Source organism: Agelaius phoeniceus, chromosome Z (genome assembly GCF_051311805.1).
Source record: "Agelaius phoeniceus isolate bAgePho1 chromosome Z, bAgePho1.hap1, whole genome shotgun sequence".
Taxonomy (NCBI): domain Eukaryota; kingdom Metazoa; phylum Chordata; class Aves; order Passeriformes; family Icteridae; genus Agelaius; species Agelaius phoeniceus.
In genome coordinates, this window is record NC_135303.1 from 77477490 (window position 1) to 77497995 (window position 20506).

A 20506-nucleotide genomic window follows, 5' to 3' on the forward strand; every position below is an offset into this window, starting at 1 on the left:
GAGGCGGCGGGAAGAGGCGGTGGGAAGAGGCGGCGGGAAGGGCGGGCAGAGAACAGGGGGCAGAGAACGGGGCTGGGACAGGGAGCGATGGGGATGGGGCTCGGCCGAGGCAGGAGAGAAAGGCACTGCTGGCCTGGTGGGAAGGCAGAACTGATGTCCGGAGGTCCAGGAAGGAGACACTCAGGTGTTTGGGGTGCAGGCGCTCCTTTTTCTCAGATACATGTTTGGCCCAGAAATATTTTCTGGCAGCGTTGGTTGTGACGCCATCTTCTTTATGGGCAGAAGCTGAAAGACAGGAAATTTAGGTTCTCTATTAGAAGGAAGTTCTTTACTGTGAGGGTGGCGAGACACTGGAACAGGTTGCCGGGGTCAGATTGTGGACTCCCTAATCCTTGCAGTGTTCAAAGCCGGGTTGAATATAAAGCCTTCAGAAACCTGGACTATGGAACCAGAGATGTGTCCCTGCCCCATGGCAGGGGCATTGGGACTAGATGATCTTTAAGATCTGTTCAAACCCTTAACTTGCAGATTCTGTGACTCTGGATGGCAGGACAAGCCCCAGGGAGGGCAGGTGTCTGGGCTGGCTGGTCCCCTGTGCCTGGAGCCCTCCGTCCTGGGCACAGAAGCTGTGGGATCAGGTAATTTTGGCCCCTTTTTTTCTCATATTTTGCTGACAAAGTGGTGCACTCTGTACAAAGATATGAAAGTGTTGGTACATCTTCTTGCACCTGCTAAAAGCATACTTCTTGGATTTGCTGTCTGAAATGGATTCACATTCTTAGTTTGCTGAGATAAGGAAACCTCTAATGTACTGTGGCACTTTCAGGAGTTCTTTTCTGTTTTTAAACCAATTCCAGCTTTACCTCCTATATTAAAGCAAGGAAGACTGACACAACTGCTGGTCTCTTGAAGTGGAGTCATATTTATAATGCATTAACTGTAAACTGGAAGTAAATAACAGTACTCGTGCCCTACAATAATGAGGGTTCTGTGTACACGGCTGAAGAAGACAGATGGCTATAAATCAGAAGTCAAGTATGATTCTGTTTAGTGCCAAAAGCTCAAATGACATAAAGTTTCCAAAAACACATGGTGCAGAAGCAGTGTTAGAGGAGGATCTGCAACATTGTGAAGAACTGAAAAGTTTCTGGTTCTGATGGTGAAAATAGATGGTATTCTTGAAATTACTCTAACTATTTTTATATTAAAAATCTGATGACCGCTAAAAAAAAAAAAACAAATGAAGTTTCAGCTTTGATTTTACTTTAAAAAGATAAAATATTTAGAATATTTTAAAAAAGCTAATAAATTTGTACAGAAGGGGATGTTGGTTTTGACTAATTGTTTCTGCTTTGCTCCAGGAGAAGCAAGCCTTGTGCTTGATTTTGACAGCAGAGTTTGACAGGGTCAGATACAAAAATTCTGCACAAGTGAGTAAATTCAACATTTTCTTGCTCTAAATGAAGGAAGACTGAAAAATAGTTCGAATGAAAAGCTAAACAAACTTTCAGCAAATGTCTTCTGCAGTATCAAATCAACAGAACATTAATTTTCAGAGCAACACCCATACACTATATAGTCCTAATGAAATGTCAGACCTAGAGCCATTATTTCATAGTCCTTGCATTAGATGGTTGCAAGTCATCTTATCCAAACTTTCCACTGTAAAATGTGTAATTTTCTATTCTTTCTTCCCATCAAATACTTCTGTTTTATGGGGAAATGAAAGTATGCTGTTTTCTCCCTTTCAAAACAGAAACAATGCTGCAGAAAAAGGAGTAAAGCAAAAAACATTGGTGGGTTTGCAGATGTAAGTACTTAAAATTAATTTTTCAATTGTTAGTGAGTATGTTTAAAGTCAGATGTAGTAAGACAGATAACAGGAGTAATTTTATAGTAATGATGAATTGCAACAGTTCATTGACATAGTGAACTGGAGTCTTTTGTTTAATGCAGGTGGGAAAACCCCAGACTTCTGACCCTAGCAGTTTTTGTCCAATGAATTTGAAGGAAAGACTTGAAAAACTGCTTCCCACATTTATTTGGGATGGTTTTTTCACAGCTGTACTAGTTATCAGCCTAATAATGCATGTCTCTCACATCAAAGCTTCAGTCACTTGCAGAGAAGCATAGCAAGAATATCTGCGTCTCACAAAATTTGTTAGTTTTTCTCTCTTCCAAAGTCTTTGTCCAGTGCATGAATGATGGCAGCATTCACACCAACTCAGATTTACTTCATCTAATCCAAACTTTTTCTCATATGGTGCTTCAGCCAGGAAGAGTCTTTTTTGTAAGCTGGGGAAGATTTTATAGCCTTTAATAAAGGCACCAGTGGTTTGGTGAAGCCAGTTGCCTTTGAGGGCTCCATTGTGAACTGAGGTAAATTGTCTGAGTCTGTCTATCAGCTGACAGATTATCATAGCTCAGCTGAAGATCTTTTGGGCAGATCCAGCTTTGTGTCCTCTCTTCCTGCTAGAGAGGAAACCAGTGGTTTGGGCACTGTGTGAACGCTCCTGTGTTTCGTTAAACCCCGTTCTTCAGACTCCTGCCCTCCCTGCTGCATCTCCTCTGGCTGGGGAAAGGACAGAGGTAGCACATGGCAGCTGGAACTTTAAGTTGCCACGTTATGAACTGAATCTGCCAAAGGAGGGTGCCAAATTCAGGAGCTGCTTTTGGCAGCTGCAGGGACAGGATGGTCCTGTGTTAGATCACAACTGATGGGCTTGAGCATGTGTGCAAGTGAACGTGCTGCTAATTGCTTGCACAGCCCCTGGAACCGTTTTGACCCTGACTAATTAGCACCATCCCAAACAATGTCTGAGCACAGTCTGGGAATGAGCATGGGCCTGGGACTGTTCCTAATAAGCCGTGTGGATGAGGCCTTTCTGGGTTTTGGGTTGTTTTTTTTTGAGTAGGGGAGAAGAGGAGAAAGAGTTTAGCTCCACGGATGTGAGCTGTGCCATGTAAGCTGAGCTGCATCAGGGGTACAAAAGGATCCTTAGACTGTTTATTTACTAATTTAAATGTAACCATAGCAGTTGTTGATTAAGTATTTCTGTATAGTAGTCACAAAATGGTGAGAGACTATTTCAAAACAAATAACTATAGCTGTCCAGAAACAGCATTTGTGGCAATTCCAAGCACACAGTTTACCGTGAAATTAATATGCACCAACAGTCCCTTGCAGTCTGGTGCCTGAGAAAGGGAGAGACGTGAATTTTTCTGTCTCCCACTACTAGCCCAGGTTTATAAGCAGACCTATAAGATACTCCTACACAGGTTAAATGTGTACTATTTTATCTGATTGGCTTAAATTTGTGTAAATGTATTCAGACATATAATACAACACCTTTTTGAATCATCATGTCTTAGGTTAAACTACTGAATTTTTGTGCATAGCAGTCTTAGAAAATGGAGTGTTAAATGCCATATTCCTCAAAATAGTTCAGTGCAATTTTTTTGAGGTGACTGCAGAACTATCACTTGAAGTCAGTACTTTCACGAAGGCTTAAACTTTTCATTCATAATTCTGGCTGCAAGCTGATCTTCTGTCACTGATATACTGTGAAGCACTGTCCCTCAAGACTGAAACAGTTCATGTGCCAGCACTTATTGTGCTGTACAGTATGCTCACAGTTCCTATTGTCTCACTCTATGAGAAAGCTTATTAGCTTAACTGTGAGAGTTAGAGTAATGTTTTCTTTTCACATATGTGAGCTGCACACATTGCGAAAATCGGGGAGCAAAATTTAACTTTTTAGTTTTTTTTCTGCTAGGCTGAGGTTGCACAGCCTTACTTCATGCACAAACAAACCAGTTCTGGTAGAAATAATTTCACAGTCTCAAGTAAACTACAGTTAGCAGTGATCAGCAGAACTCTTGAGCTATTCCTTAATGTATTGTTGCTTTGGATTAGTTTGTTTTCTACTGGGTGGCACAGAGGAACTATGTAGGAAACAAAAGCATCCGTCTCAATCTCGACAGTCTAATGGGGCAAAGAACTGGTGAAAAGGGATCCAAAATACAAGAAAGCTGATTATATTGTCTAGAGCTGCATGAATTCCCCGTTCCATTTTATTTGTAGGTTGCATTGATTTTACATACAGAAGCTATGATTTCAGTGTTGGATATCTCTAGATTCTACCCTTCAGACAACTAAGCATGACAGTTTAACACAGAATAAATAATTAATTTACTTTCATAGGATTTAGTTTTTAAAATACTATGTTTTTGTTTTAGAATTTTAGTTTTTAAAATACTATGTTTTTGGTTTAGAATTTTATTTTGAAAATTTTATCTTTTTAAAGAGCTTTCTCTGTAAGTAGTGACTCTTTAGCTTCATTCTGTCCCAAATAATTTACTTTGCTGATGAAATATCAGCTGCACTTATGCTTGTAGGGTTTTTTAAGTATTTGCAAGGGACAGAGACTATTCCTATGTAATCCTTTGCAAACCTTACAACGCTTTAGGTGCCAGGGTAAATTTAATGGGAGAATTTGTCCCAAATGTCAGTTTCTGCATTACAGGATGAGTTAGCATAAGAACATGATGTTTTGGGATTTTTGTATTTATTTACATTCTCTATATGGCAGGCAGGTTGGTAAAAAAGCTGATGGTATTCTCAAAGTCTGTTTGATTGCATATGAGATGTAAAGTGCAGTTGGAGCTGTCTGGATTTAATTTTTCTCCCCCTTTGGTATGGGGGAATAAAATATCTCAGCTCATACAGGAGAAAAAAATTAAAACCAGGCAGAGCCAGCCCCATTGTAAGCTTCACATGCAATCAGACGTCCTAGCAGAGAAACTCCCCTTCCTGGCTGCACTGCTGCCACTAGTGAAACACAATTTAAAAAAAAAAAAAAAAAAAAAAAGAGAAAAGAAAAAAATCACTTTTTATACTCGCTGCTTTCAAGTTAGACATTGACATGTGAACCAAAATCTTCTTTTTAACTATTGCCCGGGAGGCCACCAAAGAATCCCAGCTGACCCCCTGCCATCAGAGTGAGTGATGGTCGGCTGCTGGTGTTGCAGCTCACTTCCCCCAGGCTGCCACCCTGAGAGATCCCACCATCCACCGTCGGTATGAGTGACATTAGCCCACTGGGCTTTGAAAACACTTTTCAGGTCGGTCATTGCAGAGAGATAGCTTCCTTCACACACACCATCAGGGTGAGTGACGTCAGGCCACTGGGGTTTAAAATACAGACCCTCAGGCTTGCTAAGCTGACACTGCTGAGAAAACTGCTTTTATTGTTGTACATCAGCAGGGACCTCTTTGTCTTTTTTTGCATTGTTTACTTAGAAGCCAGCCTTCCCATTCCCCGACTCCCACCCCAGACAATTATTAACATCTGTAGGGTAATTTCTATGTCTTCTTTCTTTCTTTCTTTCTTTCTTTTTTTTTCTTTAACTGGAGGTAAAACAGATTTCAGTCTTTGAATTTTTATAGCCATCTGCCTTCTCATATGATTTTTGAAAGATCCTAGGTATGGTGGTATTTGTTAGTGGAAAAGTCTTAGAATAATAAAAGTAAAACAGTTGTTAAAGATCCTAGTCCTTTTAGTTGTCCAGATCAGACATTCCTTTACTGATAATGATAGTCATTCTTCCTTCTGAGCTTTTTGTGAGGTTCCTGGAAAATTAAGTCTTCAGGAAATGATTCCCTCCAGTCTTGACATAGTATGACTTCCCTTGTCCTTGTAGTTCATGCTGCAAGAAAGATTTCTCTGTTGCTAAGTGTTATAGAAATTTTACCTGACATTTTGCATAGTTTTTGAACCGCCTAGTTCAGATGATGAGATTTTAGAGGCTTTCTGAAATACTACATGGTATTAGTATAAAAAAAACCCATGAATTAAACTGGTTAATGTGGAATAAAAGAATTTTAAATCACTGTTCTGTAATATTGCTGGAAACACTATATTTTATAATAATATGTGGAGTGGAGCAGAAGTCCCATTTTTCTGAGTTCTGTTTCTCTTTCATGCAAAATTAGGAAATGTTTCTTGATATATTGGTGAAAAGTAGTAATTTATTTATATCTATGAGATATATATTCTATTAATATATACTATAGAGCTATATTACATCTAGTTTTGTATCTATTGATATACATTCTATATTCTGTATATCCCTTATATCTATAAGATTTATATTTATATGTAAAGGATTTTGATTCTTTACAAAAATGGGAATCATAAGTAAACTAAATAAATACCTGCATTTGAAAATTTAGGAAAATAAATTATTAGGAATTTTACTTTGTTAATTATTAATTTATTTAAAGGTACTGAATTGTATTGAAACCAACATTTTTAATCTAATTTGTGACTTCATTTCCTTTCCTTTACTCTGGGCAATTTAAAGCTCTTCTCTTACTGATCTGATCTTCATTTGGATGCATAAACTCATTTTATACTCATTTTTTTACAAGGTTAAGAGTACCACTGCTCTGTGAGAAATTTGATCACTGCAGAGAGTCTCTCCCTTCAACTTGCCTATTTATTGAATGGAATCAACTACAGGTAGATACTGAATAACTCTGGCTGCTTTGAAAAAGGAGGCTTTTGAATGTTTTCACCAAAACCAGTTGTATTCAACAGAAGGAAAACCCACGGAAATAAATTCATATTTCATCTGAAACAGAGACTGTTATACACAGATAGGTCTCTTCAACTCAGTTCAGTGTCCCTGTTGAGTTTAGTTTTAACTGATCTGGATGGCAAAGTCAGTCATACTTGTGCCTTTTGAGTCAGATATTAACATGTCAAGATTTAATTGGAGAGCTTGAACTCATCCATTTGTTGTTAAAGCAAGGCTCTTTCATGGAAACGGTATGATCATTACTTTTTCTCTTCCTGCTCTCCAATGACACAGTTAAGCATTTAGTAGATTAATTGGCTTGTGAATTTACCTCTTACTAGTTCTTTTCTTATTGTATCAATTTATTTATTATCACTTTCCTTACCTTTCTTCCCATGCTTTTTCTGGCCTCTAAGTCTTACACTAGCAATTTTCTTCCTTTGAGTAATTATTTTTTAAAAATTCATTTTGGAGAGATTATCCCATTCCATGAGGAAAGCAGAAACAAGTTTAAATGAGAGACAGTTCATCAAAAAGACTTGTAATCCGTCTTGTGCCTCTGTAGTCTTCATGTCAGTTTGGGAAGTATCATTAAAACTCCCCTTCTTTCAGACTACTTTTCTCATGTATTTTCCATTTTATATCAATGAAGTGCTGTGAAAAGCAGGCAGAAAATTGTAATTTTAAATATTTAAAAATTATGATTTAAGTTAAATTTTCTCCCCATCTGATAAACGACAGGCTAAATACAACTGTAGCTCTCATATTTCTTTCTTTTTACTTTATTTACCATGTCACACAGTGGAGACTCTTCCTCATTTTCTATTTTCCTCATAAAAAGATTAAGGATAGTAGTATTATAGGAATGTAATAAATTCCCTGTTCACATGTACATGTCAGCGATCACAGAAATTGTGACTTAAATGACAGATACAATAAGTGTTCTTCAAGGTCTTTTGTTAGTTTAGATTTAGGTCACAAAGTGTATTTCCCAGGCTGTCATTCTAAGAGGAGCCAGTCTCACAACATAAACATTGTTTTACTTTTTCAGAACACGGGCTTTGTAGCAGCATTGAATTAAGAGTTTTCAGAACTTTTGCAATGCTCCTAACAATCCCTTTAAGGACATAAAGATTAATTTTTAAACAGTACTTTTCCTGCTCAAATCCTCTGCCCATGTTTCCATATGGTTTCATTTTAATGCCTGTTAATCCATACTATTATTGCTTGCCTCCTTTTACTGGAATTCACTGGAGGAAAGTGCTATTAGGGTTTTCCTTTTTGAAGAGGGAGGATAGTTGTTCTGAAAAGAGAGCGCAAGATGAAATAAAAGAGTACATTTATGAACAAAATGGACATAATAATAAAGGTTTTCCATTGAATCTCTGTGGTCTAGAGAGGACCACTGGCATTCTGAATGACAACAAAGGCTCCCAGAAAAAAAATTGAGACATTAGCAAAATTTTCAAATTTCATCTTATGTCTCATATCTCGAATTCAGATGAATCTTAGAAATGACAAAAAAATTATATCTGTTCACAAAGATTATTTTAGTTAATATGTGTAACAACTGTTTAAGTAGTATCTGACAGCAAACAATTTCAAGGAAGTCCTTTAGCCTCATATTTAGTTATTCAATGTATTCCTAATTTATATTAACTTTTTTATATTACCATATTGAAAACCAAATGCATTTTTAACAGATATTAATGTAAAATACTTTGTAATATTGCCTCATATATGTTTAAAATCAAGATCTATTTTTGACATTGATATTATATAGAGTCCTTCATGCATTCAATTGAGCTATTCATAGCCCTAAAGAAACTTGGAATGTGCTAATATACTTCACTGAATTGAGGCCTCTAATTCCAATGACCTAAAAAATCCCTTCAAAAAACAAGGAAACAACTGCAAAAAAAATTACAACTTTCAGAAGAAGATTTAAATAAAACTTGCCATATTTTATATATTGGAAAAAACAAATGCAAACTTTTTCAGTTTCTTGAAATATATCCCCTTTATTGACAAAGTTGCAATTTGCACTTCAGAAAACAACTAGATTCCTAAAGTACAGTGAAAATAGAGAAGGAGTTTTCCCTTTTCTTAGTTTTCTGTCTTTAGGAACACAGACAACAATGTGGAAGCATGCTTTTACATGTTTCTGAATTTCAATTTTTAGGGATATTCTTGGAAAAATTCCAACTTATGAAGTCCATACACTGTATTCACAATTTCTGTAGTTTTAGAATGAGCAATGTTTGATTTTCCAGAAGGAAAATTATATATCTGATAAACCCCTAGAACCTTCTATATTGGTACTAACCTTTGTTTAATTGTTACCATTTGCTACAAAATGGAGGGGGGAGGAGCAGGGTGGATTTCAGGAATGCTTATATAAATTATTTTGAATTTTGCATTGATTAATTATCTTTATGACCTTCTTCATCACTCCTTTTAGTCTTTAAGGTCTCCCTGCAAAGGCCAAGCCCATGGTTTCTTTCACATACTTATTATGTTTTGGCTGTTGTCTCATCAGGTTAAAACTTTCTATCACTGCTTCGATTTCTGTGTTCAACTTCTTTCCTGGAATGCTTTAAAGGTTTTGCAGTGATAGCTTCTCAACATGAAAAACTGGAACAAGAAAATAAATTTTAATATAAAGTTGTTGAATGCAGGTTATCGTCCTTGTAAATCACAGTTTTGGAAATAGTGTCAAAATGTTTTGGTCATTTTAACCAAGAGTATATAGGATTAAAAAGAATCTTTTGGTACACCTAATCTCCTCCTACTTTAGACAACTATATTACATAACTTTTTTGATAAACTTCTGTCTTAAGATGATCTGGACTTATTTTGCTTCTTTGCTTCTAACAGAAGTCTGTTCACGAGCTTCATTGCTCTTTGTATCTTGTCCTGGGATTGGGTTTGTCTTGAAGTTTGTCATATCACACTATTGAACCTTCACGCTAAGTGAAGGTTCAAACTTTTAGTTGTTCCTCACCTGTAGTCTCATTCTTTTGTCTGTTTTCACTAGCCAATTAATCATGGTCATGTAATTCTTCCTGGGTTGTATCTGTGTCTCTATCTGTACTACTAGCATCTATCCTAACGTTTACTGTCAGCATCTGTTAACTTGGATTTTGTTTCAAGGTAAAGTTGACAAATATATTAAACAAGATGGTAAAGAAGCACTCAGGTACTTAGGTGGGATATTTTATTTCTTGGTACCACTTGTGACTATCTCATTTTCCCTCCATTTGTTTGGTTTTTTTTTTCTTTACCTGCCTTATCATCTTTCTGGTAATCCCCACCTTCTTCTAGCAAACTACAAATTTCCCTTATGGTGTCATGGCATGATTTTTGCTGATGCCCAAGTGGATTATCTCTGTTTAATTTCCTTTTTGAGAAAATATGTTGTATATTTTTAAATGTGTGCAATGCTATGTCTGATCAGAGGTTGTCATTATAAATAATAATCTTATCTATAGGGAAGCCTCATGGAAGCTTTTTCACCCGGGTCTTAAAGACCAAGAATTACAAGGTAGAGATATTCCAGAATGTCATTCACTTCTTCTCTCACTATGTCAACCAGCTGAAAGCTGTAAGTCAGAAACTAAAATTTGCTTACTAATGGAAAAATGCGACATTGGGATTTCTGAAACTGTAAGTATCAGTGAAAGTTTAAATGCTTAGATGTAAAAATAAGCTCCAAACTCAGACTTTCTAGGGAATGTTTTTATTGGAAGTTGGTTCTAGTCTAATCCAATTTCTTAGGTTTGTATTACTCATTCCCTTTTTCACAATTCACCAAGTCATGCTTTTTTCTGGCATCCTCCTTTTTATAGCAAAAGTAGGTGGAGAGGAGTCAGTAGAAAGGAATCACAAAAGGTCTTTTTATTTCCATATCATCCCATGGAAATATTTGGAGGAAAAATGTATTTCTTTGTAATACTGTAGGTGCTTGATGTCCCTTTCACCAGTTCTTGATGATAGGTTTCCAGAATTAGAATACAATTGTCATGTAACCTGTCCAAGAAGGACTTGAAGACCTCTTACAAACTTTATAGGCACTAAAACCCTACAGAATTATGGTTTTTGTAGTACACTTCTTTTAAAGGTGTACATGCAGTCTAGGTACCTTGATGGAAATAAAGATGGTGTTAAAAAAAGGCAACTGGCCTACAAATCCTTGTGTCGACAGGAATATGGAACAGCCTTCTCTTCCTCCATGCATGGGCCAAGTAAGCTAGATCAAAACTTAATTTTAAGGTAAGATATTTTCTTGACAGGTAAGATAATTTCTTGACAGATTTCTTCAGTTGCAGTTAGGGCTGCTGGATTAATTTATGGATCTTAGCAAACTGCCCTCCTAAAATTAGCCTCAGAAATGCAACTATTTTGCAAGTCACCTTTTGTAGTTTTCTCGTGCCTTTCTAATTGGTTACCTTTATATTTCTAAAGTTGGGATTTCACCTTTGCCAAGGCTGATCGCCCACTTCCTTTGCAGTGTAAATCCTAAGTTAAAGCCATCAAAGTGGTGGTGGCTGAGACTCTCAAACAGTTCTACCCAAGACAGAATGTTCTTCCGAGAGAAAAATCAGAGAGCTTTTATTGCAAGAGAATGGATTTTCAGTGGAACACCAGGCTTTGTGCACACAAGGGGACTGCATCTTTCACCGGTGGAGGACTAATACTGCACAGAGTTCCTAGGTTGACCCAGATGCTCAAATCAGGTGCAGATTTCTCCAGCTGGCTTTGAAGTGAAGGTTCAAAAGCTGTATCTTCACTAATTTCTGTTTTGTTTGGGTTCTTTTTACCTCAGTGAATCAACTACTTCCTGCTAACTACGCCTGCAAAATCCTAATGAAGAAAATGCAATTATCATACTGCTCTGAAAGTAGCAAGGCAATAGCTTTGACTCTGCTTAGTTACTTGTGTAAAACCAGAGTGCTTTTCTTTCCACAAGGATGCTCCAAGCAGGTAGCTTTTAATCAATTCTGTGCTGGAAAACCACCTTTATGAAATTAAAAAAAAAAAAAAAAAGGCACATAAACATCTGTGATTTAGCTCCTCTTATTTGTTACCTAGGACTAGTAGTCCATCTATTTTAGCATTATCCAAAGCTATTTTAATTAGCTTTGTCATGCACTCTTCCTTTTTTTTTTCCTTTCTTTTTCTATTTTGATATTTGCTTTAACCTTGACAAAATTCCTGTAATCTTTTCTAAAATAGAGCTTAATGATTTATTTTTGCTCAGGAAGTTGGATAACCTGTTTTTGTGCAGACAGATCAGTGACACACAAGAAAGGAAATGTGAATTATCTGCCCACATCCCATAGTGTAGATAGCATCTCAGACTGAGCTATGCACCTGGAATATTCCTAGTAATATCAAGAACCCATGAGGTGTGTCCAATAGCGCTTCATTCCTTCTCATTCCTTGCTTCAGTCTGTCTAGCTATGTTTGTGCAGACAGCAGCTCTTTAATTTAAGGATGAAAGAAATTATTCTAAGCAATTTTTTACTGAAAGTCCTTTGCTCTTGAAGTAACATGTTGATTCCACGTACCATTGAGACTGTGTTATGTAGTTCATTACTCAGAATATCAAGACAGAATTGCCTAATAAGAGGAGCATAAGACAAGATGATTTACATAGCTCAGTTGAACTTCAGAGTTTGCATTTCTGAGCAGGAGAAAACGCCAAGATTCCATAAGGCAACTACTTATTCCAAATCTGGCATTTCTCCTATTCAGAAACACAGATTGTGAAGTTCACTGAAGTTACTGAAATCAATCAATTTTTTACTGAGTATTTTAATAACAAGCACATTTTCTGTTTATTAGTGTTTTGCTTGTATACTGTTTGCATATTAAGATATTAATTGAGTATATTCACTTAACTGCTGTCTCTTTCCTTTATTCTCCAAGAAAAATCCCTCTGGTACATTTAAAGGAGTAAGGAACATATTCAGGTTGATACACGCTTGCCTTTGCTGGAAAATTAAGATGAATATCATGCACAGCTCATTTGTGGCTTTGTCTTATGTCATTCCATCAGTTGCAAGTTATACAAGTAATTTCTAGATCCATATAAATGAGGTGTTTCACACAGACAGTGTGTAAACCTGACCTGAATGTTGTATGTCTGTGAATGAATAAAATGGGCTCTTCTTTGAAGCCAAAGCCTGTGTCTATTTGGCTTTTCCTCCTGACTGTATAACTGTATTCTTATTGGGGATGATCCTTGGCCTGTGCAGATCCTGGAAATGCAGTTTTGAATTGTGGAAGAGAGGTAGTTGGCCTGAGCCAAAAGTAAGCCGGGATCCTTGATGATATATTCACAGTACACTCTCACATCTATGCTGTGACCCTGCTGAGCTTATCAATACAGTATTACCAGGTTTTGTTGTATCCCTTAGGATACTATCCAGGGTCCCTTTCTGGCTCTTAAGCCCCAGCACAGCTCTCTGTACTGAACTCAGTGGTTTAGGGATACGTGCCTTCACATAAGTGGTGGAAGGGCAAAACCCACCTCCTTCCTCTGCCTAGATTTACTTAGCGCCACCAGTGCTGCTTTGCAACCTGGGGAGAGGAAAAAATAAATGTAATGGTGGATCTGTCAGACCTTCCTCATGAGCAACAGTTGTTACACGCCCTCTACTTTGTTGAGCCACTTGTTCTCCCATTGGAGGCTTTAAACAAAGATCTCAGCTGTGATTTGCAGGGTTTGTGAAACCCACGGAACCTTTGAGGATTCAGTGCACAATCTGCCTGAGACAAGACAGCACAGCAAGTGATTGTATGATTGCAAATAATGACATTCATTTGGTTTCAATATCCAGATAGTTTGTGCAAGCATTTTTCTATGAGTTGCTGAAAAACTGATTTTAAATATTTTAATTTCATTAGACAAGATGAAGATTTCACAGTGACAGACATATTCAGCTCTCCTTCTGGGGATCACATATGTCAAAATATTATGTTGTTTGGTGTTTTTTTTTTGTTTATTAGCATCATCAGAATAAAGAGTGAAAACATAGGTTGAGGGCTTGAAACATGCTGTTGAATATTTTACAAGACTATAATAAAAGATTATTTGGTATGTTCTTATATGATTTTCTATAGCAGTGAAAAACAGCTATTAAAACTGTTTATAAGCAGCTGTGGCTACTTGTCCCTGCAAAAAATCAAATTCTAAATAACAACTTGGTTTCTGTGGTACTTCCAAAAATGGTGTGCTCCAGTCTGGTCTATACAGATAGATAGATTTTACTGACATGACTGTTTCCTAGCAATGGAATTTTTAAAATTTTTTTTGGTCATGAAAACTGTCCTTTACACTACCTTTCCAAAGATGCAGGTATGCTGACATTCTTGATGAAGATACAACCCTTGCTTCACTGCCAAAACTGGAATATACCTTGAAAACACGTTTAAGCTAGAATTACCGTTTCTAGATGAGGATAATGATTTGCCCTATGTGGGACTATTTAAAAGAGGTGTTCTTAAATGCAGATAAGACTTCAGTTTCGTAGGACACAGTTCTGAATAAATAAATTCCTCTCTGCTTGGCAGCAGCCTTGCTCACTCTTAATGACTTTATCATGTTTTTCAATGTTTGTTTTTGTTTTGTTTCTGAAAATCCTAAGTTCTTGCATAACATGATTGCTTCATAGAAGCCTATATTTCTAGTATCTGTAGTTGTGGAGAAAAATATAATATTATTATACAATCTCTACTTCTAATAGAGGAAATGGAAGGACCTGAAATGTGTAGTTTTTTTTAAAATATGGTAAGCTTTAAATGAAGTTCCTTTTTTTTGAAATCTACCATTTTTAGTTTTAGTTATAATGGCTTCTATAAATTTTATTTTCCTCAGTTAATTTCAAATGTTTGGATCTCAGTTCCCAAAACGTTCAGGCAAAACTTAAAAATGTAATTTTTAATAGGGTTGCATACATTAGAAGAGCATGTTTTTCAGATTTGGAGACTTCTGCTCAATATCGTAGCTGTTTTCTCTTTGGAAACTGATTTCATAAGTATACTTGTCTTTCTAAGATGTGCTTTGGGAACTAAAACTTGGGAGTTGAATTTTGTGCAGGTACTGGTTATTAACATTTCAAGAAGTATAAATTTGGAATAAATTTCACGAGCACAAGATACCCCACCATTTTGTGAAAATAAACAGTGTCCTCCTCAGATGTAGTATCAAGAAGGGTCTTTCTGCCTCTCTGTGACTGTACACATCTGTTAATTCAGAGGTTTAAGTGTGAAATCCAGCACTCAGGGACACCAGGTGGATATCTGATAGTCTCTGAGGAATTTGTGCTTCATAAACAATTCTATGGATTATTCACAGCCATGCCTTTTTCCCTGCTTGTGACATAAAAAATATGGATATGGAAATATTTGTATCAATAATTAATCCTGTTATAAATCAACATAAGTAACTAATGAATAGGAAAGAGAGACATGTTGCTGCCAAAAATCATCTGTTAATGCCTCTTCACTTACTGAAATGGCATGGTGAGTATTACAATTGTTCTGTTACTGACTACAGAATACTTCTCTAGGTGAAAGTCAGAAATATTATCCAGCTCCACAGTGAAAGCTGCATTCCTGGCACAGTATAATTTTAGATTGAAATAAATGTGCATAGAGCATGAGAAATAAGAAGATGCGACTCTTTACATCTACTTTCCATGACTCTTCAAAAGTACTTTCATGACTTAAAAGTCTAAGAGCTCAATTCATTTGTCCACACATAGGGATCTTTTTCTATTCAAAACTCATTGGCATATCAAAGCTCCCTTGTGGGGTGTCAGAAATTACACTGGAGCTATTTGGGCTGGATTCAATCTTAGGATGCTCTTGAAGAAGATATCTGCCACTTCTCCTAAGGAATGTCAGACTTCAGGCTGGTTATCCCTTTCTATTGAGTACTTTTCTTAACATAGTAACTCTTTTCTTAGCCAACATACTTGTTCCTTGCCCAAAGATTATATAAGTGGTGAGGGACATGTTCCCTGGTAACAAAGCAGAGTTCAATAAAAACCAAAGACCTTGCTGCGTGCCACAATGATGACCTGGTGGTGTAATCATACTTCTGAAAAATGGCAAAACTGAGAGTGATTTCTTCTGGCCAAGGATTGTGAGAGAAGGGCTCTAATATGTAGATTGTAGCTACTAATGGATATTTCAAAGAAGATGGTAGATGTGTCTTTACTGTGTTATGGCCCTTTTCAAGATGTAATACTCAAAATTCTGAATGTAATTCTAAAATCTCTCTTCATGTACCTGAGACATTTACTTGAATCTGGCAATAAATCAGTCAGAAATGAGACTTAACTCTGAAAAATATAGGCACTGGTAAAACCTTTGTCCCTCAGCAGTGATTAAACATACCGTCCACGTAGGGGTCTCACCTAGTAGCACAACATCAGTGCTTCCCAAAGTTTTCCCTTAGCAATCCTACTTCCAGGGTCACAACCCCACTTTCATTTTCACTTCCAGACTTGTGGGCCCCAAGTGGGATCATGACCCTAACTTGGGAACTGCTCTATAACACATTGAAAAAATTAACATACCAGCCAGTAAATACATCAGCAAAACAAGCCCATCCAGTCTGCCCAAGACCCTGCTTGTCTGCCATCCCTAGGGGCCTTACCTATTAAATTTGGGGTTTCAAAACCATGTATCTATTTGTGAGCTCAGATACTGCTTTGTGTATGTGTTACCATTGTCTTGTAGTCTTCCTTAGTGCTATTTAGCTAAGCATGGTGTTGACAAATATGTGCTAACACTTCTGAAAATATGACCTCCTTTTTCTTGCTCATTCATATGTTGGAGGTGCTGCTTAGATTTATTATTTGCACATAATGGAGTTCACAGTTATTGTGTGTCAGAAACAAGATCTGGAGAGTCTACTGTTCCCACAGCTGGAGCAACACATACACATCTGGTAAAACTGCAGCTTAAATTGTATTGTCCTTAGCAATTAATCACTTACACTGTATTCTATTGATTCTCCTCCTCCTTAACTCCTACTGGTCTTTACCTTCTCTTTTCTTTTTCCTCATCTGTCTTCTGCTCTCTGTTTCTTATGAGTCTCACATTTCATCTTTTAGCATCTTGTCCAGAAGTGCTGGGTTTGGATGTGGACATGCAAAATTTTCTCCTTGTCTTGCAGAACATTCAACAACTACATTTCAAAGAGCTTTGCACCGGTGAAAACACACATGTTAATTAAAATCTCAATATCTGCCTTTTACAGCAGAGAGATTATAGCACAAGGTCCATTACCCAAAATCACCAAAAAATCAGTGGCAGAGAAAAACATGGATCTCCCATTCCATGTGGAATCCCATGGTGGACTCCAAGCAACATGGTTAGTACAAGATATACCAGTAGATGGCACTTCGTCGTTCATAGCATTGCTCGTGCGTCTGAGGGTCTGCTACAACTAGACTTCACATGCAACTTCTAGCACAATTTTATTTCTTTTTGCTTTTGTGGTCTTTTTCCTTGTAGCTTTACTCTTCCATCATCCTCTTTTTTTTTTTTTCAGTTACCTTGCTGTGACACTTATGTGCTACTTCTTCATTTCTCTCAATTTTTTTATATTTGCTATGTCTGATTCTAAAAAGAATAAATAACCCACCCCCCACCAAAAAAAAAAAAAAAACAAATCAAAACAAACAAATGAAAAACCACCACAAAAATATCCCAAAAAACCCGCCAAAAAACCATCAAAGAAACACCAAACAAAAAAAAAAAAATCTAAGAAAAGAAATATGACTCACTGGTTTGTTTGTTTGGTTTTTTTCAGAAAAGAAATATCTAGATCCTGACCAGTTCATTACTAAGAAGAATTGGGTGGTGATGAGTGGAAGCAGTAAGGTTATCTCTCAGATGTTCTGAAGACTCAGCATGTATTGTTTTGCCGTGTGAGGTGAAGACCTCTCTGCTAACTTGCAGCGTTATCTGTGAAGCACATTGCATGCACTCAACTCTGCATGTTAGACTACCCTTGCTGCACACAGGCTCTGGCTACACACTTCAGGTTCTGGCTTTTTTTCCAGATAGAAAATGAGGATTTTGTTTGGGATCCTGTTGTAGGCTGTGGCTGCGTGTTGCCCCATCAGCTCATGTGGTGCTGCTTGCCACGTTGCTGACAGTGGCAAGTGCCTCTCAATTAAGGCTGACGTTCCATCAGAGCCTGTAAGTGGGGAATGCTGGGGAGATTAATAAATGAATTGTCACAGCTTCCAGGCATGATGGGTTGAGAAGTACACAAACTCTAGAGTTTGTGCGCTGTGTAAATTTGGAGCTCCAGCCCTGTATATTTATAGGGATGTGCTCAATCCCTTTTTCTTTCTCGTAAAAAGAATGAAAATTAGTTTCTTTAAGGTTGAAGTCCAAATGTGGAAATACTCATTATTTGTATATCTTTAATGTCATGCATTTTAGGCTTTTTGCAGTTTGGGTGGAGTCACCATTTGAAACAAGGATTTGAATTGATCTGACTAAACCACTGTAGGTGGAAAAAGATTATGGAAAACATCCCTGAAGAGCTTTATTTACTTGCTCCAGCTGGTATTATCTATTATATTTCCAAGTGTCTTGTCTTGGGCTTGGTTTTTCTTTGGCTTTCCTTGCTGTCTTGACCAATCTAGCTGGTACTAGTTATTGTCTCTTTGAGAATTATTGTCACTACTAAAAAAATAAAAATTGTAAATCTGAACAATAGGATAATTTTAAACTGCATGTTAACTGTTTCTCTCATTTGACAACTGCATCCTAGATATGTGGTGATATGGTTGCTCCCTCAAGGTTTCTTGAGGGAATTATTTCTTTTCAACTGGATATTCCTTTCTGATTTTGGAGTCTGCATGACTTGGATGTAGGTAGGCATGTCTTTTCATACTATCGTAGGATAATCCAACTTGGAGGGTTGTCAGGAGATCATCTGCTGGATTGTACTAATGTGGAAAAAAGGTTTTCCTTAAACCCTGCATGAACTTCTCCTGTTCAAGGTTACACACACCTTGTCCTGCTGCTGCATGTGCTGCTACAGAAAGCCTGGCTCTGACCACACCATGACCTGACTGTAGGTGGAAAAGGCTGATCTGAGGTGCTTCCTTTCTGCAGGCAGAAGCAGTTCCATTGCTCAGACTCCCCTAGCAGGGCCAGTGCCCCAACCCCTGGGACACTGCAGAGCTCACTCCTCATCAGTGCAACCTCTGTCTCCATTATCCAATGAGTTGCATAATTATCTATCTCTCTTATCTGTGTGGTTTGCCCTGTGACCTTTTTTAGCAATGCTTCTAACTCAGAAATAAGATGGAAGCACATTTTGGTACCTTTGGTGGCCACCCACCAACATCAGCCTTGTAGTTCCAGGTGCCTCTTAAAATATGAAGGTAATTTGAAATTAATATAAGTACATTTCATGAAGCTCAGCAGAAGATTATAGAAACACTGTTATCTGAGTAAGAATACTTCAAATTGCTTAGGGATCTTGGAAAATTTATTAAAACGGTTCTTCTTATGTAAAACATTTTGCATATAACCATGATACACTGAGTAATAATGATTTTTTTAAAAATATTGCTTTTGCTGTGGATCTCTAAAATGCAATTAAATACACCAATTAATTGCTAATTCATTTTAAAATAGTCTAACATTTTGAAATATTCAATTTTCTATATTTAATAGTTCAAAAATCTTTTAAAACTGATGGCTAAAATTTGGATCTGGAATATGCATGCTGTGGTTTCATTTTGAGAAGTCCTGAGTATCCGTAGAACTCACTTATATAGTAGCAGGTTCAGATGATATAACTGAGTGACACCGAAAGAAATTCAGGAGCCTTTATGCACTCAAATCTGTACTTCAGCACCTTGGGAGACCCATTATCCTGTAGCATCTAGGACATCTGATTAGCTGTTATCAAAGTCCATACTTCCTTCTTAGTTTTCTGACATACTAGCATTGCTCAATCCCATGGTGAAATTGACCAAGACCATTTTAAGAGAATGAGATTAAAAGAATGTAATTGTAAATGACAGAAAATTAACCAAACCTATGGGTTTAACACCAAATCAGTCTCTGAGCCAAACACTATGGCTTGCACTTTTTGTTTTTCTCCGCAGAGTGATAATTGCATTAGCCAGACAGTTTAGAGGTAACAAATGAGTGTGAATTATATAGATGATCCCAAATGATTATGACCAAAATCCAGCCAGTAGTTTCTATCATGTATTTGTGTCTATCAGGACAAAGAAAAAAGTAAAAAAAAAAATAAAGAGTTAACTTGTGCAAATTATTTTTCATATACTACCTGCAAAACTCATGCTGCCATAGAGGGTCAGATAGGCCTTGGAATTACAGGAACATCAAACAAAAAATTTGATTGTTTTATCTTCAGGGAGTTATGAATTTCACATCTGATACCTTGTGAATACCTTGGTCTATATACAAATGCTAGTACATGCTTTCACCAGAAAGCATGGAATCCTATGGAATCTTCAAAGGGATAAGGTACAGATGTTTCTGTGGTGGTGATTCATCGTATACTAAAATCTCACTGCCTAGAGAACAGCATGGCATACTGAAATTTAATTTCACCTGATTCACATTTGGAGGGAAAGAATGAAACATTTCCATTAAAGAGAAAGAAAAGAAAAGAAAAGAAAAGAAAAGAAAAGAAAGAAAGAAAGAAAGAAAGAAAGAAAGAAAGAAAGAAAGAAAGAAAGAAAGAAAGAAAGAAAGAAAGAAAGAAAGAAAGAAAGAAAGAAAGAAAGAAAGAAAGAAAGAAAGAAAGAAAGAAAGAAAGAAAGAAAGAAAGAAAGAAAGAAAGAAAGAAAAGGAAAAAGAAAATGAAAGAAATAGCAGCTGTTTAAAATTTGTAGAGAGGCTT

At 36.9% G+C, this 20506-nt stretch overlaps 1 protein-coding gene across 1 annotated transcript; it reads left to right on the plus strand.

The window, feature by feature from the left end:
• Positions 1–91: 91 nt before the first annotated feature.
• Positions 92–20264, plus strand: LOC143691959 (uncharacterized). The gene is made up of 5 exons (XM_077171176.1): positions 92–184; positions 529–638; positions 1362–1430; positions 16859–16972; positions 17414–20264. The coding sequence occupies exons 1-5, from the start codon at positions 94–96 to the stop codon at positions 17426–17428; spliced, it is 399 nt and encodes a 132-aa protein (XP_077027291.1). The 5' UTR covers positions 92–93; the 3' UTR covers positions 17429–20264.
• Positions 20265–20506: the final 242 nt, after the last annotated feature.

Bases quoted from the DNA above. Each gene is read 5' to 3' on its own strand.
- LOC143691959 (XM_077171176.1), top strand. From the start codon at position 94: ATGGGGCTCGGCCGAGGCAGGAGAGAAAGGCACTGCTGGCCTGGTGGG. The intron at 185-528 runs GTGTTTGGGGTG...CTTAACTTGCAG, and splicing joins TCCAGGAAGGAGACACTCAG to ATTCTGTGACTCTGGATGGC. The intron at 639-1,361 runs GTAATTTTGGCC...GCTTTGCTCCAG, and splicing joins CACAGAAGCTGTGGGATCAG to GAGAAGCAAGCCTTGTGCTT.